Source organism: Pelodiscus sinensis, chromosome 2 (assembly GCF_049634645.1).
Source record: "Pelodiscus sinensis isolate JC-2024 chromosome 2, ASM4963464v1, whole genome shotgun sequence".
NCBI classification, from domain to species: Eukaryota; Metazoa; Chordata; order Testudines; family Trionychidae; genus Pelodiscus; species Pelodiscus sinensis.
The window spans coordinates 3597848-3621980 of record NC_134712.1 but is presented as its reverse complement, the minus strand read 5'-3'; the positions used below and the strand labels follow the sequence as shown (position 1 = coordinate 3621980).

Here is a 24133-nt window from a genome sequence, read left to right as displayed (position 1 = left end):
GATCCCTGGTCAATTTACCCTCTGGACCTTACCCCACAAATCACGCTGGGCCAATCCTTTAGAATCTATATCTAAAGGTTTATTATTACAGGAAAGAAAAGCATGAGAGTAAGGTTATTAAAGTACAGTACGTTACATGCACCGAATCTCCCAGTCCTCGATGCAGGCTCTAGCAGAGATGTTGCAGCTGCTGGTTTAAAAGTTCTTATTGCACATCCTGCAATCAGGATGGGTTCACAGGTCTTCCGGGCTCTTCAATCCCTGCAATGCTGCCTCTGGGATGAAGTGCTGAGCTGAGAACCAAATGGCATCGACCACATGGCCTCTTTATACTCCTTCCTGGCCTCTTCTAGTCTGCAGCAAGTCACCTGGTCAGAGGCCAATCTCTATGTTCCCTGCTGGCTGCCCTCAGGTGACAGCCCCCATTCTTTGGGTGTGTCCATAGCCCATTGAGAACCATTGTTCCACAGGGCTTTGCTACTCAGCCTGTCCATAGCCATGCTTAACCACATTCACAGAAATATTCAGCTTCCACACAGATTACAGATTCCTACCTACACACACAGACATTATACACTCACATAAATAGTGTACATAAGATCAACAAACAATAATCTCCCATTCAATACCCCACATGGCTCCCCCTACACCAATTTCTGGGGCCAACACCCCCACCTAGGGGTGCAGCAGCGATCTGGCTGCTTCCCTCCAATTCAGCAACGTGACACCAGGTGTCCGGGATTCAACCGGACAGTCGGGTTTTTGCGCCCTTTGTCCGGTAATAAAATTCAGAAAATACCAGACACGTGCAAGGTATTTCCTGGTTTCCCAGCAGGGCGCCTGATGGAAGCCTGGCGGGGCGGGGGGGTGGCTGGGCGGCGCCGGGAGCCTCTGGTTGCGTCTGACGTAGGAGTGATGCCTTGGGGGGGAGGAGAAGCCCTGTCCCTGCTCCTGAGCGCTGCTCTAGCGCCTTGTGGAGCCGTAACCGGACTCGCTCGCGCTTCGCCGGGACCGTGCGCGGGACGGGCAGCGCCCTGGGATCTGCATGTGCCTGGGTCAGTCCCGCCCCCGCCGGCTGATTCTCTTCCCCCCCACTGCTTCTCCCGACCCCTCCCGACCAGCCCTGCTTCCCCCAACCCCTCCCAGCTAGCCCTGCTTCCTGCCGGCCGGTTCTCCTCCTCCTGGTCTCCCCTGGCCAGCCCTGCTCCCCACGACTGCCCCCCTGATCTCCCCTGGCCAGCCCTACTGCCCCCAACCTCCCTCCCCCGCCAGCCCTGCTTCCAGCCCCGCTCCCCTCCCGGCTGGTCCTTCCCCCCTCCCCCCACAAGTGTGTCCGGTATTTTTTCTGAAGCTACCTGGTAACCCTACCCATAGACAAGTGCAGCCCCTGACCACTCACCAAAGTCTTGAAGTGCCCCGCCACCGAAAATGACTGCCCATCCCGAGCTAGACAAATCAAATCTCTGTCTGTCAAACGGGGGATGAAAAGCAGACGGGAGACACCAGAAATGAGAGGTGAGAAGACCAGAAGGCACCCCTGTGACCATCTCACCCAGAGGTTCTCCGGCTGAGAGGGGCACAAAATATATCGGGGGGGGGGCACCGGAGGGGGAGGAATGAGAAGCCGCCACCCAGCTCCGAAGGCAGAGCGAAAGTGGCAGCCGCTGGCTTGTGGGTGGGCCGATGGAGCCGTAGCAGCGCGGTGCTTGGCTGCCGAGGGAGCGTGCGGCTCACGCACGGGAAGTGAAGTGAGTCCTGACTGCGTTTCACGTGTGTGTCACTGTAACACCAGTTGGAAAAGTGCAACACGGAGGGGAACCAGCGGAACGTGGCCAGCCTGCGCACAGGCATTGGCAAACATGTCTCGTGGGCCATGCATAGATCCCAGCTTGCCCTCCCCCATTGGGATGTGTGGCAGCGGGAGGTTTGGATTACCCAATAGACAGCCTAAGCACATACTTAGGGCACCAGGAAAGCAGAGGCACCAAAAAAAAATGAGATTTTATGGTATAGTATTGTTGTTATTTTGAATTACGTATGGGAGTTACCATAATCTGTTCAGTGCTTAGGGCCTCTAAAGGTCTTAATCCGGCCCTGGGAGGAAGCTACAAATACAGAGAAACAGGCACGCGCTCGAGTACGTTTGAGAGCCACAACCTGGACCGTAGGACTTCTCTGAATTAATCCCGGTGTGAGCTAAAGCAACTCTTCTTTGGGTCCAAATATCCAGTCTTTAAAAATCCCCAGCGATAGACTTCCCGGCCGACCGTTCTCCACCCTCTCTGTTCAAATTTGTGCCCTGCTCTTTGTTAAGCTCACTAGATTGCTCTGAAAGCGAGTTTTCCTAACACCTTCTGGAGATGTTCCTGTTGGTACCCCCACGAATCACGAGCCCTTTTGGCCACCACATTGCACTCCGGACTCATGATCCCCCAGGTAAGTTTCAGAGTCGCTGTTCCCCAGGAAGGAGACATCCTGTTGTAGGCTCAGATACTATAGTGACGGTTGTGACATAAGAAACGAGAGTATACAGGTCGGACCTCCCTGGTCTGGCACCCTTAGGACCCGGCCGGTCCCCGAAGGGGGATTTTGCCAGACCAAGGGAGGTCATTTTTGGCCCCCATGCTGCTGGCCCCACCCCATGCCCCGCCACAGGGCTTCCTCATCCCCCCCGCAGCCCAGCTGAGTCGTACACCAGCTCTCACCCCCGTTCCCCTGCAGCCTGGCTGAGCCATGCACCAGACTTCCCATCTCTCCCCTACAGCCAAGCTGGGATGTGTCACCCCCTCCCCCATCCGGCCGGTCTTCCAGCTCCCCCCCCCTCCCCCCAGCTCACTGGGACTCTCTGGTCCTGGAACATTTGTGGTCCAGACCAAGAGAGTTCCAGTCCATAGAGATGCCACCTGTACCATCCATACCTACCTCAAGCGCCTTTGATTCTGAGAGATTTCCTTTGGACTTTTTTGATGGCATCAGCATAACTTCATGTCCTACATCTAAGGCTTAGGGAGCTGGGGGGGGTTGTCTTAGAAATCCCAGCACCCACCTCCCCTCAGGAGCTCACCCTATCCGGGCTGATGACGGTGCTCAAGTTCTTCAGTGAACGCCGCACATTGACCTTCTAAAAAGATAATCCGGCTCCTGAGGTATTTGTGTTTCGGTGCTATGACACGGTCAATTTACAATGTTCCCGGGCGTGTCGGTCTTGTGTAACAACCACCGCAGGGCAAAGACAAATTCACAGGGCATCAGTCGTCCATCGCAGACAACACACGCTGCAGGGCTTTGAAAACCAGCATGGGGGGGGGGAGAAGCGAGGTTCAGGTGACGCGAGCGTGGATTGGACGAAGGTGTCATAAGAGACAGCACTGACGCACCCAGCAGGGAGAAATGCCAACGTAAGCTGTCTGGCGGCTCACGCATCAGCCAGGAGCGTGGACCCTGGCCACACATGCACACGCCTGCACCTGGTTCTTGGAGCGGGCCTATGGAATATGCTGTGGTGGGGTATCTCAGAAAGAAGAAACTGTGGCTGAAAAGCTGGGGAGACCAGGGTTCTAGATGGTACTCCCCGGATGTGTGAACTTGGGCTAGTGCCTGTGCCTCAGTTTCCCCAACTATATCAGTATTACTCAGCCTTAGGGAGGGCCTTGAGACCTGCAGCTGGAAAGAGCTAAGTATTAGGGTGGTGTGGAAAGTGGAGATGAGGGGCCACGAATGGGGGGGTGTCAGTGGGCGGGAGAAGGCCGGATGCCTTTGCTTTGACTCCGTGTCAATAAGCACACGTGTGAGCTGCTGTGTCTGGTGCGGAACACGCTGCGCTCTCCCCAAGGTGCATTCGCTCTGGCTGGCGTTTTCGGCCCTGGAACCAGGCTGTACCTCCCAGATTCCTTCTGAGTCTCCGGTTGTGCAGCCGCAAAGTCGTAATGACCCCCTGGCAGTGATCTTCCGGCTGATCCGTTCTTTGCCGCCCCCTGCTCCATCCCCCCGGGCTGTAATCTGTCCCTGGCCCAGCAACTGTGATTGCTCCTGGATTCCAGCTTGGGGAGAGGGGGGTAAGAGCGCCCGAGGCAGTAACCGGGTCACGGCTGTCATTGGAAGGGCTGGGTTTGCAGTAGGAGGGGCAGGCCGGCAGGTACGCACAGTGTGGAGCACAATAAGGACGCGCCCACGCACAGCAGCCCCCACTGGGATGTCTGGCAGTGACCTGTCATAGAACACTAGAACTGGAAGGGACCTGTCCTCACAGCAGGACCAAGCACCATCTATCATCTCTGACAGGTGTCTGTCCAACCTGCTCTTAAATATCTCCAGAGACGGAGATTCCACAACCTCCCCAGATAATTTATTCCAGTGTTTCACCACCCTGACAGGAAGTTTTTCCTAATGTCCAACCTAAACCTCCCTTGCTGCAATTTAAGCCCATTGCTTCTTGTCCTATCCTCAGAGGCCAAGGAGACCAATTTTCTCCCTCCTCCTTCTGCTACGCTTTTAGGTACTTGAAAAACCGCTCTCATGTCCTCCTTCAGCCTTCTCTTTTCCAAACTAAACAAGCCCAATTCTTTCAGTCTTCCCTCATACATCATGTTCTCTAGACCTTTCATCATTCTTGTTGCTCTTCTCTGGACCCTCTCCAATTTCTCCACATCTTTCTTGTAATGCGGTGCCCAGAACTGGGCACAATACTCCAACTGAGGCCTAACCAGCGCAGAGTAGAGCGGGAGAATGACTCTCCTGTCTTGCTCACCACACTCCTGCGAATGCAGGCCAGAATCATGTTTGCTTTTTTTTGCAACAGTGTCACACTGTTGACTCATATTTGGCTTGTGGTCCACTCTGACCCCTAGATCCCTTTCATCAGGACTCCTTCCTAGATAGTCGCTTCCCATTCTGTGTGTGTGAAATGGATTGTTCCTTCTTCTGTGGAGCACTTTGCATTTGTCCTTATTAAACGTCATCCTGTTTACCTCAGACCGTTTCTCCAGTTTGTCCAGATCGTTTTGAATTTTGACTCTGTCCTCCAAAGCACGTGCAGCCCCTCCCCGCTTGGGATCATCCGCAAACTTGATAAGTGTCCTCTCTTGCCAAAGCTAGTGCCCGAGAGGGAATGGACGGAGCTGGACATCCATAGACGGCTCCATCTCCCGTCACTCACTCAGAGCTTCTGGCAAATGGAGGCTGGGGACACCCAGAGCAGAAAGCTTCATCCCTGACTATCTTGGCTGCTAGTCATTGCTGGACCTGTCCTCCATGGGCGTCTCGAATTCGTGTTTGAACCCTCCCTGTTAGAGTCTTGGCTTTCACAACATTCCCTGGCAACAACCACACACGTGGATGGACCATTGTGCGAGGTTTGTGTCAGGCCCATCGACAGCAATTCTGGGTTCCAGGGCAGAAACCAATGGGATCCTGACCCCCTCCCTCGGCCAGGGCCACAAACCCCCCACCCCACTCAGAGAAGCCCCAAACACCTCTCCTCCCCCCCACCCACTCAGATGAGCTCCCAGGCAGCCACACCGTGGCTCCCCTCCCTTTCCCGGACCAACCGGTCTGCTCTGGGGAAAGCTGAAGCAGATCTCTTGAGTCAAAGAGGCTTTTGATATGCCCCAGGCAGATTCTAGGGCCCAGTAATCCAGCCCCAGAACTTGCATGGGGCATATCAAAAGTGTCTTTGAATTAAGAGCTTTTGTGGGCAAAGCCCACTTCTTCGGATGGGTGGATAAAAAAGTGAAAAGCCTCCCAATTTAAAGCAGAAAAAGAAGTGGAGGGAAACCCCAGCCAATATCAGTGCTGGAGCTAATGGAGATGAATTGAGCCGTACGTGTGTAGGCGTTCGTTAATGGATTTAAAGATAGCCATTCTTCTACAAAGGAATTTCAGGAACCAACTACACAGAGAAACTGCGGAACTGGTCTTTGCATGCAAATTTGACCCTATCAGGGGCTGAACAAAGACATGAGCTGGATGGGCCATTATAGTCAACACCCAAATAGCATCAAAAGTATGGAACACGTAAGGTCCATCTACACTGCAGGGCAAAAGTCAAATTCAGCTACACATTGTCAGCTACATCAATTGCCTAGCTAAAGTCGAAATAGCTTAACTCGGCTTGTGGAGCTGTCTACACAGCAGGAAGTCGAAGGAAGAACGCTCTTTCTCCGACTCCCCTTACTCCTCGTGAGTTGACGGTTACAGGAGTTGGCGAAAGAAGTCCTCCAGCTCAACATTATTTCGAAATAACGGCTTGCTGTGTAGACCCGCTCTTTGTTATTATAACGCTGCTGTGTAGCTGTACCCTTACAATCCACTCAGTTCGCCTCCTTAAGCTCCAGCACTACTATTGACAATGGGGTTTTTTCCCCCTCTCCCTTCTTTTTCTGATTCAAATTTTTTTTTCTCTTTTTTCTCCACTCACCTGAGGAAGTGGATTATGCCACAAAAGCTCACGATACTATCTATCTATATCTGTTAGTCTCTAAGGCTACGTCTAGACTGCACTGTTAAATCAAAAAAAGATACGTAATTTGCAGTACACAAATTCCGTAACTTTTTTCGATTTAATTTCAAAAGAAGCTATTTCAAAATTTGGCGCATCTACACACCACCAAATTTTGAAATAAAGTGCTCTTTCAAACCATCCCTTATTCCTCATAGAACGAGGTTGACAGGGATGGCAAAAGAGCGCGTCCAGTATTTCGAAATTTTTTATGAAATAGCAGATATGTTCTTTGGACGCAGCGTTGCTATTTCGGGATACCCTGGGGTTCCGCAAAGTGAAAATAAGGGGTCCACAAGAAAATTCCATTACAAGAAGATTTTATGATTTAAAAATAATAATAATTAATATTTTAGCATTTACGCATTTTATTGAAAACAATTTTCATTTGTGTTGCTCTCATGACCTTGTTTAGCATTTGTTTATTATTATCCTGACTCATTTGTGGTCTAGTTTTTCAGCTCCATATATAAGACTGTTTTTAGTGTTCAGCAAAATTCTTTTGAGTTTAAAAGGGTTCCGTGACCAAATAAAATTGGGAAACAGAAATCTAGACATAGCCTAAGGTGCTACAGGACTACTCTGCAAAGTGTCAGATGGGTTGCCAGATTAACATGAGTCTCTGTTGCTGAGTCTTCTGAGACTGAATCAAAAAGGATATTTTGGCCTTGGAAAGGGTTCAGAAAAGGGCAACTAAAATGATTAGGGGTTTGGAACGGGTCCCATATGAGGAGAGGTTAAAGTGACTGGGACTTTTCAGTTTAGAAAAGAGGAGACTGAAGGGGCATATGATAGAGGTCTATAAAATCATGAGTGGTGTGGAGAGGGCCGATAAAGAAAAGTTATTTATTAGTTCCCAAATAGAAGTACTAGAGGACACCAAATGAAATTAACGGGGAGCAGGTTTTAAACTAATACAAGAAAGTTCTTCTTCACACAGCGTGTAGTCAACCTGTGGAACTCCTTGCCAGAGGAGGCTGTGAAGGCTAGGACTATAATAGAGTTTAAAGAGAAGCTAGATAATTTCATGGAGGTTAGGTCCATAAAGGCTATTGGCCAGGGGATAAAATGGTGTCCTTGGCCTCTGTTTGTCAGAGGTTGGAGAGAGATGGCAGGAGACAAATCGCTTGATCATTGTCTTCGGTCCACCCTCTCTGGGGCACCTGGTGCTGGCCACTGTCGGCAGACAGGCTACTGGGCTAGATGGACCTTTGGTCTGACCCAGTACGGCTGTTCTTATGTTCTTATGTAAAAGATGCTTTTCGGACGAGCTGCTGCTGCACTGGCCGGGATCCCAGGCCCTTGTAAATGGCTTGGCCCACAGGCATTTCCCCCTTTGCTCCCCATTAGTGGGCCTGGGTTGTTTTAACCTGCGGCCTGTTCATTCCCCAGATGAGCCCTGGCTCTTGAGTAATGGGAAAGAGTAAATCACATTTTCCTATTCGCCAGTCCAGGCTTTATAGACCTGTGGCATATCCCCCCCAGGTATCTCTTTTCCCAGCTGAAAAGTCCCAGACTTGTACCTCTCAGCTCACTAACAGGCCGGCTCTCCCCTGTTCGTCTTGCAAAGCAGCGTGAGCCCTCCACGGCAGTTTTCCTGCTTTGGAAAGGTGGAATGACAGCCACGTCGGGGGCAAGTTAGACACACGGGAGCCACGTGCCTGTGCATTGGAAGCGCCTTGTCCCTCCCCGACCCTGAGGCTCACTAAGGAGACCCACGATGACAGAGCAGTGCGTGCCCTCCGTGGGGGGTGTCTGATTTCCTGGCCGGATCTCTCTTCCCTGTTTCATTGATGGACTCTTCTCTGTGAGTGCAGCCTCCTTCCCCTGGATCATGGTATTTTTCATAATAATTTAGTGTTACCCTAGCTCCAGGAGCCCTAGTCACAGATCTGAAACCCAGCGTGCTAGGCGCTGTACATCGACGCCATCTTCCCAGTGAAATGCATCCCATGCCGAGGGCCAGAACCATGTCTAATCACCGCTCTATTTGATTGTCAATTTCACATGCGTTCATTTTTTTGATTGTATCACTTTGGTATATATGGTCGTGCCGATTTTCTGCCACATATTGATCGGAGGAAGTGGGTCTGGCCCACGAAAGCTCATCACCTAATCAACCATCTTGTTAGTCTTTAAAGTGCTACACAGTCCTGTCTTTTGTTTCAGCTAGACCAGACTAACACAGCTGCATCGCTATCACTCAAGTCCCCGATAGACTCCAGAAGCGCCTAGCCCTTGGGCGGGCTCTCTGCAGAAGGACGAATTTCACCAAGCAGCTGAGCCGTGTCAGTGCATCCTTTAACCAAGGGGAACATCTCAGGAGGTGAAGGAGAGTGGACTGACCAGCCCACGAGTCTCCCTTGAGGGTCTTATCACTGTCCCATGAGTTCACACAGTCCATTGTCAGTCAGCTTTATTTTTTTCCCCTCAATATGGAATGAAGTACAGGCAATCCCTGGGTGACATGGATCCGACTTACATCGGATCCCTACTTACAAACGGGGTGAGGCAACCCCACACTAGCTGCTTCCCCCCAGCAGACCAGGGAGACGCGAAGCTAGCGCCCCCCCCCAGCAGACCAGGGAGACGCGAAGCTAGCGCCCCCCCCAGCAGACCAGGGAGACGCAAAACTAGCGGCCCCCCCCCAACAGCCCAGGGAGACGCGGAGCGGCTTTTCTCAGCAGACACCTCAGCTTGAGAATAAAGGACTGAGGGAAGTGAGGTGTGGGAGAATAAAACTGAGCTCTGGAGGAATGTTTGGCTAGAGTTTCCCCTACAATATGTACCAGTTCCGACTTACATACAAATTCAACTTAAGAACAAACCTACAGTCCCTATCTTGTACGTAACCCGGGGACTGCCTGTAACTGTTCCCAGGAAATGAGGGAAGGAGGAGAAGCCAGGAGAAGGGACCTTTTTCAGTGGATCCTTGCCATTGAGTTGGAGAGTGGATGAAGTGGAGAGAGATTTGAGAAGGTGTCGGCTGCAGGGGAGAAGGCTCTCGCATCACCAGCTCAGCTGAGATGATGTGAAAGGGCAGAAGAGGTCAGAGCTCCGTGAAACAGCGCAGGGATGGGACAGAGAAAACCAGAGCACGTTCTGGAGAGTTGTAAACCAAAAGTAGGGATTTCCGACCCGGACTCTGACATAAGGCCTGGATTCGGCATAGCATTCATGCTGAAGTCCCACCAAGTTGCATACACGCTGCAGAATTGCACTGAGAACTGAGGGCATGTCTACCCTAGGAAATTATTTTGACATAAGTAAAATCAAAATAGCATGTCCACACCATGGGGAAGCCTCGAAATGAGTCCGTTAATGTGGACGCGCCACCTCACTGGGAATCACTGGGGAGTAATTATTTTGAATGACTCTGGGGTGTAATTATTTCAAAATAGCAGCATCCACACGGTCGCGATTTCGAAAGAACTCTTTCAAAATTAGTGTTATTCCCCGAGGAAAGCAGGAGTACAGATTGCAAAATAACCGGCCCGTTACTTTGAAATAACGGGCTTGGTCGTGTGGGTGCTCCGCGTGTTATTTCGAAATAAGGGAGAGTTATTTTGAAATAACTCCCTCATGTAGACCAGAGGTTGATTAAGCAACACCTTAGTATTCCTCTTAAATCGGGACCCAAAAATCAGAATTTACCTTCACTCAGCTCATTGGCATATCAAGGGTCAGACTCCTGCCTCATGCTTCTGAGCTAGGGTAGCATCCCCCCTGCCCTTCATGGAGCAAGAATGAAATTTAGACATGGGGCTAGGGGTTGCATGGGCTCTCTGCAGACAGGTGAATTTCACCCCCCCCCCCCCTTCCCAAACTGGTCATTTCACAAGGATGGAGGTCGAGTCGGGGCCGGTGAAATTGAAGCGGATCAAGCGCTTCAGTTCACATAGTTCAGTCTTGAGTAACTGGGTGCGCTGTGGAATTTTCCGCACCTAATTGACACCACAAAGACATTCCAGAGCAGATTAGCATTTAATTTAATGCAGCAAGGAGCTGGTGGCGGAAGGGTGGTGCGGTTCCTGTGCTAGGCTTCTTGATCAGTGGGGACAGGAATGCAGAAGATCACAGCCTTCCAAGCGGCCACCGTTTCTAAGACAGCAAAGAGGTGTCTTCCTACACGTGCTCAAGGCCACCGGTTGGCAAGGTCAGCCAGAGGGGGCTTGCTCTCTTGTTGCGTGGTTCTTCGGGGAAAGACTCCGGCCCAACTCCTCACAGCCCAGTCGTGACGAGGAGGCAGAGGAACGTGACCGAAATCCCCAACACCACGTAGCTGGTTCGTAGGCTGCCCGCCCCATCCACGTTGCACAGCTCAGTGGTGCAGCAAAAGGTAGGGCGAGTGCTCCCGATTTCATCCACATCGGACGCGATGCATTTCTGAGCACACTCCCTGACCACGACTGAGTCGCCCACAAAGGGGTAAACTGCAACATTTCAAGGCAAAAGAGAAGGAAAGGGTATGAAAAGAAGGTTTCAGGGGGAGAGGGATGGGAGAGTCTCCAGCCCTTCAGGGAGAACTGGGCCTCCCTCTAATTTTTTCCATCCATGTGCAGAATAAATTTTCTTCTGCGCACCGAGGCATGTGTGAGTGTGCACCACCAAGAGACACACATGCTGCCAGCTGTGGGTGTTCTGCTATCTCTCCTGGGCAGCTGTCCAAGCGCTCAGCTTAGAGGGAACAGTGCTCTGGATTCAGCTCCAATTCCAGAAAGGTTCAGGGGTTGGACCAGCTAGGAACTAACGCCCAAACTTGGTGTGGGCCTCCTGTGTAGAGAAAGGCCTCACACCTTCCTTGGGGAGTCTCTCTGCCTCTTTGGGGGCTGAGCCGTCTCTGCCTCCGGCTCAGTTCCACATGGGCAGCCACGAGCAAAGCGGAAATACCTGGAACGTGCTCCTGGTTTTGTGTCAGTCCACTGGGTGTCCCTGCAGGAACAACCCATCTCTCAAGGCTGCTCATCCATGGGCGGCAGATAATGGAGGCAAGGGAAGGCGTTGCCTTCGCAAAACTGCCTACACTGCCCAGCTGCCCGGAAAGGTCTGGGCCTGGGGCTCAGGAGAAGGGGTGTGGCTTTGGGCAGAAGGGGCGGGGCTTCAGCTGCCTCCCCCAGATGGCCCTTCAACCTCCGCCCGTGTGCTCATCCTAGGGGCAGCCAGAAACCCTCTCGAAGAACCGATATGAAGAGACTCCGGAAAAGCGTCTACTCAGCACTCAGCTATCGGCCGATGCAGGCTCATCCTCAGAGGTGCAAAGCATCCCCCCAGGCAGACGGGAGATGTAGGTGCCGGTCTGTCAGCTTCTGTCATGCCTTCCTTCCAAATGCCAGAGCACCCTCAGCTGGCAACAAGTGTTTCTATTGGTGGTGCACATCTGCCCATGCCTGGGTGCACAGAACAAAATGTATTCCACACATGAATGGGGAGGAGAGAATTAGAGGGAAAATTGAGTGTGCCCCGAGGGGAATGCCCCCACGCTCAGTGATTAGAGAACTTGTCTGCAAGGGGGGAGGGACCTATTTACATTCTTTCTCCCCTGCTAGAAAAGAAGGAACTTGAACTTGGGTCTCGTAGGCTGTGTCCAGACTCAGGGGTTTTTTCGGGAAAAGTAGCCTTTTCCCGAAAAAACTTCCCCTGCGTCCAGACTCAAGCCGTGTTCTTTCGAAATTATTTCGAAAGAACGCGGCTTTTCTTTCGATGGCGGTAAACCTCGTTTCACGAGGAAGAATGCCTTCTTTCGAAAGTTCCTCTCTCGAAAGAAGGCGTTCTTCAATGTAAATAGGGCTTCCTCGAAAGAGAGCATCCAGACTCGCTGGGTGCTCTCTTTCGAAAAAGCGGATTGCTCTTTCGAAAGATCCGCCTGCAGTCTAGACGCGATCTTTCGAAAGAGCCTTTTTCGAAAGAAGCCTGCAGTCTAGACATAGCCCTACATGCCACATAAAGATGCTACTTGCTAGGACAGAAGTTAGCATCTTGGAAGCATTAAATCAGGCCTCTCTCCCCCTCCCCCCCCCCCTCCCGACACACACGGAGCTGCGGATGGTTCCCATTTGTGGATCAAAAGCCAAGATAGGTGCTTCCCTACACCTATTGCCAAGAGAGGCACGGGGCTTAGCAACGCCCCTCTCGTCAGCTAGAGATGTCTCCCTGCCGAAGGGGCTGGCTTTTGTCAATGTCAGTCTAAGGCGTCTGTCTCTCCCCCTCAGCTGAACAGGAGCTGGGGTCCCTAACTCAGGGTTGGGGGACCCCAGGGTTGCTCCTGTGATTTGCCAGGGGACCAGACATTATGAGTAGCGACATTATGAGTAGGTCTATCCCTGGGGCTGGGGCGAGATGAACTTCCTTCCCTTCCCTTCCCCAACTGGGAGCCCATGTTTCTCTCTCTGGGACTCTCGGCCTTACCTTCCTCCAGCGAGTACATCACTGTCTTGCACATGGTGTCGTCGCTGGAGCAGTTGCTGACGGTCATGCACAGGGAGGCGCTCGTCGGCTCCCGGCACGTGTAACATTGCAAGGCGTGGGCTGCAAAGAGGAACAAAAGGGGTTGGCGTCAGGGGATCCACAGGTGCTGTCAGCGCCCTATGTCTCCCCATTAGAGAAACAGCCACTCCCTGAATGTTAAAAATGAACACTTATCTAGACACACGTGTTCTCAGCCACTCCCGACATGATGGCTCTAAACCAATTGCTTCTTGTCCTATTATTAGATGGTAAAGAGAATATTTTTTCTCCCTCCTCCTTGTAACAACCTTTTAGGCACTTGAAAGCTGCTCTTGTGTCCCCTCTAAGGCTATGTCTAGACTGCAGCGTTTGGTATCCTGGAAAAACTGAGCTGCATCCAGGAAATGTGTCTGCTTTTTCAGAACAGTTTCCGAAAACGCGGGTGTGTTCGTTCAGCATCCCTGTATTCCTCATTGTTTGAGGAAGCAGGGATGTTCTGAAAGAGGAGGTTTTTCTGACATTTGGCCCCGTGTAGACGGGACAAATGTAGGAAAAGCTTCTTCCGAAAAAGCAAGAGGAAAAAAAATCTGCACATTGCGGTTTGCAATTTGAGTATCTTTTTCTGGAAAAAACCTGCAGTGTAGACATAGCCTGTGTCTTCTCTTTTCCAAACTAAACAAATCCAATTCTTTCAGTCTTCCTTCATAGCCCATGTTTTCTAGACTTTTCATCATTTTTGTTGCTCTTTTCTGGACCGTCTCCCATTTCTCCACATCTTTCTTGAAATGTGGTGCCCAGAACTGGACACAATACTCCAACTGAGGCCTAATCAGTGCAGAGTAGAACAGAAGAATGACTTCTTGTGTCTTGTTCACAATACTTCGGTTAATGCATCCCGGAATCATGTTTGCTTTTTTTGCAACAGCGTCACACTGTTGACTCCTGTTTAGCTTAGGTCCACTCTGAACCCTAGATCCCTTTCTGCAGGACTCCTTCCTAGACAGTCGCTTCCCATTCTCTGTGTGAGAAATGGATTGTTCCTTCCTCCATGGAATACTTTGTATTTTTTTCTTTTTTTATCATAGATGATTGGTTGGTAGTACCGCTACATCCTTGACTATATTTTTACCTTTTATAGATGAAGGCTTTAACTTATTTAATAAATACTTAACCATTTGGATTTGTATTATTTAAAAAAAATGTTTTTAAATGGATATGATTGTGGACTGGCTGCAAAGAGTAATCAGGAAAGGGCAGGTAGTCACACCTGTGTGTATAGTTACCATCAGAATGTGGTGCTGTAGTGTAAAATACACACCTGCTGGGTGTGGTTCACTGTCCCATATAGTGGCTCTGAAGCCGCCTACAGAGAGCTCAAGAAGGAGTTTTCTCTACAGCAGGGCTACTCAACTTTGGAAACCCCGGGGGCCACAATGATACTCACAGCACTTGCCGAGGGATGCAACTTAAGTGGGGTTGCATAGACATGCAAATATATATGCAAATAATTTCTTTGGGTATGTCTACACTACAAAGTTAATTCCAACTAACAGACGTTAGTTCGAATTAACTTTAATAGGCGCTACACTAGCGCTCCGCTAGTTCGAATTTAAATCAAACTAGCGGAGCGCTTAGTTCGAACTAGGAAAACCTCATTTTACGAGCATTAAGCCTAGTTTGAACTAGCTAGTTCGAATTAAGGGATGTGTAGCCCCTTAATTCGAACTAGTGGGAGGCTAACCCTCCCCAGGTTTCCCTGGTGGCCACTCTGGCCAACACCAGGGAAACTCGTATGCCCCCCTCCCGGCCCCGGACCCCTTAAAGGGGCACGGGCTGGCTACGGTGCCCGTGCCAGGTGCAAGCCTGCCAGCACCCAGCCAGCAGACCCTGCACCTGGCACAGCACAGAGCCACCCACCCGATGTCCCCCAGCCCACCCCCTCTTCCCGGGACCAGGCTGGCGGCTCCCGGGAGCTTGCCCGGGACCGCAAGAGGCGGGCACCCGCCTGGGCTAGTGCGGACATCGTGGACCTCATCCACGCCCTCCGCACTAGGCACAGGAAAGTGGCCGGCTAGGGCAGGAGAGCTGCCAGCCTGGCCACCCAGGAGCAGGTGTGCAAGAGAATCAAGGGGGTCCACTGAGACCCCCGACCCTGAGCCCTGAGCTTACAATGGCCGTCCTGGGTCAGACCAAAGGTCCATCTAGCCCAGTAGCTTGTCTGCTGACAGCGGCCAACCCTAGGGACCCTGGAGGGGATGGACCGAAGACAGTGACCAAGCCATTTGTCTCGTGCCATCCCTCTCCAGCCTTCCACAAACCTTGGGCAGGGACACCACTCCTACCCCCTGGCTAAGACTACTCCATGGACCCAACCTCCATCACTTGATCTCACTTCCCTTTAAACTCTGTTCTAGTTGTAGCCTTCACAGCCTCCTGCAGCAAGGAGTTCCACAGGTTGACTCTTTGCTTTGTGAAGAACAACTTTCTGTTACTAGTTTGAAGCCTGCTACCCATTCCTTTCCTTTGGTGTCCTCTAGTCCTTCTTTATGGGAACTAATGAAGAACTTTTCTGTATGCACCCTCTCCATCCCACTCCTGCTTTTAGAGACCTCTATCCTATCCCCACTCCGTCTCCTCTTTTCTAAGCTGAAAAGTCCCAGTCTCTTTAGCCTCTCTTCATATGGGACCTGTTCCCAACCCCTGATCATTTTAGTTGCCCTCCGCTCTCCCAGCCTCTCTCTTCCCCTCTCCCACCTCCTTTTCCCAGTCTCCCCCAGTTTTGTTCAATAAAGACAGATTCCATTTTGGAAGACACGTTATCTTTATTTTGTACATCAAGAAGAGGGGCTAGGGAAGAGTAAGCGGAAGGAGGTGAGGGAGGAATGGGGTATGAGCCCCCGATGGGGAGGACTGGGCTGGCTCTGCGGGCTTCTGGGGGTGGAAGCTCTCCTGCAGCCCCCCAATTGCCCCCTCTCCTCAGATGGCAGCCTGCGGCAAGTGCAGCCGGGCTGATGGCCGAGTGCTGTGATGTGCCCAGTGTGGGTAGTCCGGGCAATCCAAGCCAGGACTGCTTTGCAAGCGGGGCACCCCTGAGAACTGTCTGTCCGGTGTGGGGGTCGGGACCGTTTAAGCACAGCCCTCGGCTAGCCTGAGACAGCATCTCCACGCTCTAAGTCCTCCTCCGATGCCCTGCCGGCACTGCTTCCGGCCATCCTTAAGCCTGGTTCTGGGTCCACTTAATGTGGACATGCTAGTTCGAATTAGCAAAACGCTAATTCGAACTAGATTTTTAGTCTGGATCCGTTAGTTCGAATTAGCTTAGTTCGAATTAACTAATTTGAACTAAGTTAGTTCGAATTAACGTTGTAGTGTAGACGTACCCTTTCACACAGACAGGCATGACTACAAAGATTAAGGCAAGACTACAGAACATGCAGACCCCATTTAAATCAGTTCTGCTGATATTAATAAAATGCAATCTTTACCTGATTTCCACCCATAGGACAGCGCTTCTAGTGAGCAATGACAGTCCAGGAATTTAACTACTAAAACACATCAACAGAAGACCATTCTACTGACTGCTTTTTTGTTTTGGTTCCCAGCCGCGGGCCACGTGTTGAGCCCTGTGTAAACACAAACTGTCCCCCGGGCTGCATGTTTGAGTAGCTCTGCTCTACAGCCTTACCTGCGAGCCAGCTGGCTTTTAGCTCATGCATCAAGGCTCATGCACTGAGCTCCAGAGGTGCCAGGTTCGATTCCACAGTACAGTGGCACGTGGACGGAGTGATGTGCTAATTCCTTCATTGTAACACCAGCCTAGTGAGCAGTTGCCTCCAGGGATGACGGGGGGGGAGGGTAAATCCACTCCTTGGAGGGCATCATTTCAAAGAGGCTTTATAACCATTAGCTAATAAGCCCCGTCTTACACAGTTATCTGAGCGTAAGTGCATCTCATGAAGTGGGAATTTGCCTCCGGAAGTTCATGTCCAAATAAAATTGGAAGCTTTGGGGGTAGCCGAGTTAGTCTGTGAGGGTATGTCTACACTAGCCCCCTAGTTCAAACTAGGGAGGCTAATGTAGGCATTCAAAGTTGCAAATGAAACCCGGGATTTAAATATCCCGGGCTTCATTTGCATTTTCCCGGGCGCCGCCATTTTTAAAAGCCCCTTAGTCCGAACTCCGCGGGGGCTACACACGGCACGGAGTATGTAGTTCGAATTAGGATCTTTAATTAAGTTCCACGAGGAGTAACGGTAGTTCGAATTACAGATCCTAATTCGAACTACTTACTCCATGCCGCGTGTAGCCGCGGGCATGGAGTTCGGACTAAGGGGCTTTTAAAAATGGCGGCGCCTGGGAAGATGCAAATGAAGCCCAGGATATTTAAATCTCAGGCTTCATTTGCAACTTCGAATGCCTACATTAGCTTCCCTAGTTCGAACTAGGGTGGCAGTGTAGACATACCCTCACAGAAAAAAACAACAAATGGTCTGGTAGCACTTTATAGACTAACAAATACAATCAGTTCGTCTTTAAGGTGCCACAGGACTCCTCGTTATTTTTGCAGATAAAGACTAACACGGCGGCCCCTCTGAGACAGTTATCTGAGAGGCAGGAACCTCGGCCAGCTCACCAGACCCAGAATAATAGATGGGCTGAACTGACTTACACAGACGTCATTCCATAGGTGGGCCTATCACTTCTGGGGCTCGATTCTGATTTACGGCGGGAGTCCGGCATTCCCTGTAAGCTGGCTGTTTCTGCGGCCTCTCAGGAGACATTCAAATGCTGCCCAGCTGATTAGCAGTGCTCCCACAGCTAGGTCCTTATTTTTACAGGTGGTGCACATTCACATTTGCCTCAGTGCTCATAAAATTATTCTGCACATGGACGGAAAAATTCCACACATGGATAGAAAAGATTAGAGGGGACTTTGCTAGCGTCCCCATGCTGTTTGTCCTTTACATTACCAGAGTGGTGCGAAGACCCCATATAAATGAGTATAAATAACCCTTGTGGTGAGAATCAGACCCCCACCCAATAAGCTCTTCAGGTCAGGGGCTGTTTTTATTTTGCACTTTCTCCAGTGCTAAGCACAGGGGCAGCCCGTGGCTATAGGTAGACTCGGCTGCCGCTGCTCCCGGGGCACCCGATGATGACATCACAGGGGCGCCGGAGTGACTGCCGATGATGTCACTCCATTGATGGCCCTGCAGGCGGGGGCGCCAATCGCGCACTCCGCCTGGGGCGCCAGCTGCCGCCGCCGGCCTCAGGCCGCTCCTGGCTAAGCACTTACCACAGAAGAGTCCTTGAGCCAGCTGGGTAAGATCTCAGGGTATGTCTAGACTACAGGGTTTTGTCGACAAACGCGGCAGTTTTGTCGACGGCCGTACACCTTGTTTGACGAGGAATAACGCCTTCAAAAAAAGGCGCAATTGCATCCACACTGTGCTTTTTCAAAAGAGAGTGTCTACACTCTCTTTCGAAAAAGCGGCTTGCTTTCTCAACAGAACTGGTTGTTGTCTAGACATACCCTCAGTGTAGAGATAGAATGAGCCCGTGGGTTTGTGTGGGCCTGAGGGGACTCAGGCAGGCCTCGGGGTAGGACTAGTCTGTGACGAGATGTTTGCTCCACAAGAGAACATGGGTCTCAAATTATTTAAAAAGATGAAACATTTCAACACAGGATAAACATGCCCTAACATGCTGTAGACTAGTGTTTCTCAACCAGTGGTACGCGTGCCCTTAGGGATACGGGAGAGAAGTCTAGGGGGCATGTCAAGTGAAGGGGATGGTTTGATGAGGTAAGATGATCTTGGTAACTAATTGACCATTCATTAGCATTGGTAAATAGGTCAATGGAGGCATGATAGGAGTTACTATAGAGAACTTTCTGGGTGTCTGGCTGGTGAGTCTTGCCCACATGCTCAGGGTTTAGCCGATCGCCATATTTGGGGTCGGGAAGGAATTTTCCTCCAGGGTAGATTGGCAGAGGCCCTGGAGGTTTTTCGCCTTTCTCTGTAGCATGGGGCACAGATCACAGCTGGGGGATTCTCTGCATCTTGGGGTCTTCAAAGTATTTGAAGGCTTCAATATCTGAGACATAGGTGAGAGGATTATTCTAGGAGCGGGTGGGTGAGATTCTGTGGCCTGCACTGTGCAGGGGGTCAGACTAGATGACCATAATGGTCCCTTCTGACCTTAAAGTCTATGGGTATGTCTACACTACAATGTTAGTTCGAACTAACGGACGTTAGTTCGAACTAACATTCATAGGCGCTACACTAGCGCTCCGCTAGTTCGAATTTAAATCGAACTAGCGGAGCGCTTAGTTCGAACTAGGAAAACCTCATTTTACGAGCATTAAGCCTAGTTCGAACTAGCTAGTTCGAATTAAGGGGTGTGTAGCCCCTTAATTCGAACTAGTGGGAGGCTAGCCCTCCCCAGGTTTCCCTGGTGGCCACTCTGGGCACCACCAGGGAAACTCGTCTGCCCCCCTCCCGGCCCCAGAGCCCTTAAAGGGGCACGGGCTGGCTACGGTGCCCGTGCCAGGTGCAAGCCTGCCAGCACCCAGCCAGCAGACCCTGCACCTGGCACGGCACAGAGCCACCCACCCGATGTCCCCCAGCCCACCCCCTCTTCCTGGGATCAGGCTGGCAGCTCCCAGGAGCTTGCCCGGGACCGCAAGAGGCGGGCACCTTCCTGGGCTAGTGCGGACATCGTGGACCTCGTCAGTCTCTGTAGCCTCTCTTCATCTGGGACCTGTTCCCAACCCCTGATCATGTTAGTTGCCCTCCCCTCTCCCAGCCTCTCTCTTCCCCTCTCCCACCTCCTTTTCCCAGTCTCCCCCAGTTTTGTTCAATAAAGACAGAGTCAATGTTGGAAGACACGTTATCTTTATTTTGTACATCAGGAAGGGGGGCTAGGGAAGGGTAAGTGGAAGGAGGTGAGGGAGGAATGGGGTACGAGCCCCCGATGGGGAGGACTGGGCTGGTTCTGCGGGCTTCTGGGGGTGGAAGCTCTCCTGCAGCCCCCCAATTGCCCCCTCTCCCCAGATGGCAGCCTGCGGCAAGTGCAGCCGGGCTGATGGCCGAGTGCTGTGATGTGCCCAGTGTGGGTGCTCCAGGCAATCCAAGCCAGGACTGCTTTGCAAGCGGGGAACCCTGAGAACTGTCTGTCCGGGGTGGGGGTCGGGTCCCTTTAAGCGCAGTCCTCGGCTAGCCTGAGACAGCATCTCCACGCTCTAAGTCCTCCTCTGATGCCCTGCCAGCACTGCTTCCGGCCATCCTTAAGCCCTGTTCAGAGTCCACTCAATGTGGACTTGCTAGTTCGAATTAGCAAAACGCTAATTCGAACTAGTTTTTAGGTCTAGATGCGCTAGTTCGAATTAGCTTAGTTCGAATTAACGAATTCGAACTATGTTAGTTCGGACTAACTCTGTAGTGTAGACGTACCCTATGAGTCTATGAGTAAAAAACGTCCGGGCTTTTGCCCTGCAAAGGGGATCAGGGAGGGGGCAGCGGCACGTGCCCGTCAAATTGAACATTCGGAGCCATGCGCCCGGACTTTAACAGCTGCTCTGCGCACATTACCCAGCGCTGGAAGGAAAAGCGCGTGGTGGCGGCTCCGGTGAGACCCAAGGCAGTTCCAAGTTGGGGGGAAGCGGTTGGGTGGGAAGAAAAAAAAACTCACTTCCACGGCTGCCTCTCCTAGTTCGTTTCCTTTCCGGCAGCCTCCCTGGGGTGCTCCAGCGGGGAAGGCGGCTGACCCTGGAGATGTGCATCACCCCCACCCCCACTAGCAGCTCAGTACAAGGCATCCCCATCGCCCCTTCCCCATGGCGCTGAGGAGAGGAGCTAAGAGGCGGTGAAGCAGCACAATAAGCCTTGCTGCAAAGGACCCCCTGCATCAGTGGCGCAGCGGGGGGGGGGGGAAGTTGCTCCCAGGCACCCCAGTAGGAGGGCGCCGGGCTGGCGTGGGAGCGCACAGCCCCACATGGCGAGCCCGGCCCGGCTCTGGGGGAGGGGAGGGGCATTGGGTTAGAGAAGGGGGGCTGGGGGTGCCTGTCTCTGGGGGAGGGGTGGGTGCATTGGGGGTACTCATAATTTTTTTAAAGGGGTACTTTACCAAAAAAAGGTTGAGAAACGCTGCTCTAGATAAACTTCCTCTCAGGAGAAAGGCCCTCTGAAAACCAGCCAACCCGCCAGACCCCCTGCTTCTAACACGAGGCTTCCATAAACGCAGGCAGAGCCCACCCCAATAAGATCCCCTAGAAAAGTGAACCCAGCTGCTCCCCAGGCTTTCAAACGCAGAGCCCGCCACTCTGCCGTGCGTCTCGCGGTCTGCCTGTTCGCTTTGAAACCGAAATGATACCCTTCCCGGATTTAACAAAGCGCTAAACCTGGCGTTGCAATGTCAGCTCAGCCACTGTCCTTCATTAGCTACCCGACGAGTAAAAGTGACAAGATTTTCGTTGCTATAAGTCAGTAACGGGTGATGCTTCAAACTGTTATCCGGGAACAGCCCCCGGCTGCATCCCACTACAAACAGAGCGCTGCTCCAGCCTCACAGGGCTGCCGGTTCCAGCCCCCTTCTGCCCAGCACAAGGCTGCCTGCTCCCAGCCACACGGGAGCCAGCAGTCCAGTGTGGGACAGGAAGCAGCCGGACTGGTTAAATTTAACTGGTTAACGACTTAAATGGATTTTACATTCCTAGCCCAGAGCTGGCACCTATGGTCGGAGGGGCGGGTTTGAGGCAGGGCCGGCGTGAGGAAGCCCAGTCAGGGTTTCTGCTCCAAATCGCTGACAGGTTTATGTTTGTGAGACAACTCCTCTGGCCCCTCTCTCGAAGACGCATCCCCCCTCTGAAGAGCAGGGAAGTGCCCGGGCTAATCGTGTTTCTTCTGGTCAGCCACGAACCCTCCAATTTCCCAATTCATGTTCTTCCAACGGAGCACTTAGTCCTAACTTTCCTATCGTCGCTGTGGGGATGGTTCAGACCCGGCCCGGATCCGAGACGGCGATCATAGCCCCCGGGCACCACGCTCCGATGCAGGCCAGCTCTCCTCCACTGTGTGACGTGCAGGGGAGAAACAAGGCCCTGACCCTTTCTGCCTGTGTGGATCACCACCCCGGCCAGCAGATCACAACCTCTTCACGCACCAGTTAGAGGCTGAAGATTGGACAAAGCAGAATGCCACTGCAGTCGCCTCTCCCAAATGCCTGCAGCCTTGTGAGCCAGGAATCACATGGACTCCACACCGCCCCTATTCGATTTCCCCTCAGCTAGCAAAATACACATTTTCTCAACAGGCTTGCCACCCTCCCGTCCTCATTTCTTGCCCCCCCTCCCCACAGCCACAACCTTTCCTCTCCCTCCGTTCTCCTCCCAGCTACAGACACAGACAAAGTCTCCTGTCACCAGCTCCGCACTGCCAGACACAACATAAACTTTGGTGAGACTAGTTGTTGACTCTTTGTGACGGCGCGTTGGGGGTCCCCCGTCTCCTGCACCCCGAAATGGCACAAACAGACTGCACCAGCCGGTGGAATAGAGGAAGTTTATTGCCTCTCCAGGATACAGCACAGCACAGATGGAATCTGGTCACAGAGCTGGGCTAGGCTGCCTCAGGCCCCCTTGAGATGGGGGAGACTGGGCCCCTAAACTCCAGCCCCTTTCCCTAGGCTGTCTCCTCCATGCTCCCAGCCAGCAACTAACCCACACTCTTCCAGCCCTGCCCCCCAGCCAGGGCAGCATTCCCCCTTCCTTTGTTCCTCTCCATGGGGGTGTCTGGCCATACCGGTTGAGAGGTCCCTTTGCATAGTGACTCATCCTGTTTTGCTGGGTCGTGGTACCCACGGCAGCCAGTGGGGGTTACCCCAGAGCCAGCAGCATAGAAACCAGCCAGGTACCCCCACTACGTCACACTCTTCTCAAGCACCTCGCCATAAAATAAAAGCGTGTTATACTCGGGAGAAGGTCCAGAGAAGAGCAACAGGAATGATGAAAGGTCTAGAGAACATGGGCTATGAGGAAAGACTGAAGGAATTGGGCTTGTTTAGTCTGGATAGGAGACGACTGAGAGGGGACATAACAGAGGTTTTCAGGTATCGAAAAGGGTGTCATAAGGAGGAGAATTGGGCGCTGTGATAGCCGATGGAACTGTGCCCCCCCTCAGTTTTAGGTAGCTGACATGTGGGTCTCTGCCCACTTCTCCAGGCCAGCCAGCGCAGGGTCCCAGGGGCGCCTGAAGCTGTCTCTGCAGCCATGGAGACTGCGTTTTTTATAAAGCGCTCTTCTCCAAAGCCCTTCACAGCAGTTAGCTAATGGCCCAAAGAATATTTGGAAAGATCGTTTAGTCGTCCACTGAGACCCTCCGCAATTTTCAAGAGGTCTGTGGGGGAAAAAAAAGGCACCTCCCGCATTTTCATTTCCTTCTTAGTACTTTTAATATAGAAAGAAGGTGAAGAAAAAAGAATGCAGAGGCCAGAAAGTGTGAACGTTCTTTTTCTTGGCGGGGTCCGGGAGGGTGAGGGGAGCCCAAAAAGGAGTCTGAGCCCAGGGTCTTGCTAACGCCAAATCCGCCACTGCCAGGGCTTGGTTAGCAATGCAGAATCTTACCTAGCTCCATGCACGCCACGGCCACCAGCAGCACAGATAAAAGCCCCTTCATCTTAGGTAGCTCCTTGCAGCTGGATACTCCTTGCTGGTGTCTCTCTCAATGCACCCTCTGGATGGGTTTTTCCTTTCACTGATTCTGATCTTTTTTTTTTTTTAACCTCAGGGATCCAGCTGTACTGGAAAAGCGAGTCTGAGTAAGAAAGGGATTAAATCTCTAAGCCCCGAGCCCCGCCTCCTGCTTTGCTATGCATTTTTGGGTAAAGATTGTTCACGCTTAGGTAAGACCAGAAGGATTTGAGCCGTGCACAATAACTAGGCCCCTGTTCTTTGCAAGAAGGTATGATCCGCCGGTGGCGTTATCTAATCCCCGGAATCTCCAATTTACTACCTGCCTTGCTGGCTTTCTCCTTTTCTTTCCCAACTAGCGGCAGAGCCGAGCAATGTCTGTAAAGACAAAAGGGACTCGTAAGACTTCCCTCCCCATTTTTGACCCTGGAGAAGTGACAGACAGTGCGAGACCCGCATGGGGCACGAAGGCCGGGAACATGGCAGCAGATGCTTCAATTCCAACC

General features: G+C 52.0%; 1 protein-coding gene across 1 annotated transcript; it reads right to left on the bottom strand.

The window, feature by feature from the left end:
- Window positions 1-10461: 10461 nt before the first annotated feature.
- LOC102458620 (ly6/PLAUR domain-containing protein 2-like) lies at window positions 10462-23720 on the bottom strand. Its single transcript, XM_006125935.4, has 3 exons — window positions 23562-23720; window positions 12902-13021; window positions 10462-10929 (listed from the first exon to the last, which is right to left on the bottom strand). The coding sequence occupies exons 1-3, from the start codon at window positions 23611-23613 to the stop codon at window positions 10718-10720; spliced, it is 384 nt and encodes a 127-aa protein (XP_006125997.1). The 5' UTR covers window positions 23614-23720; the 3' UTR covers window positions 10462-10717.
- Window positions 23721-24133: the final 413 nt, after the last annotated feature.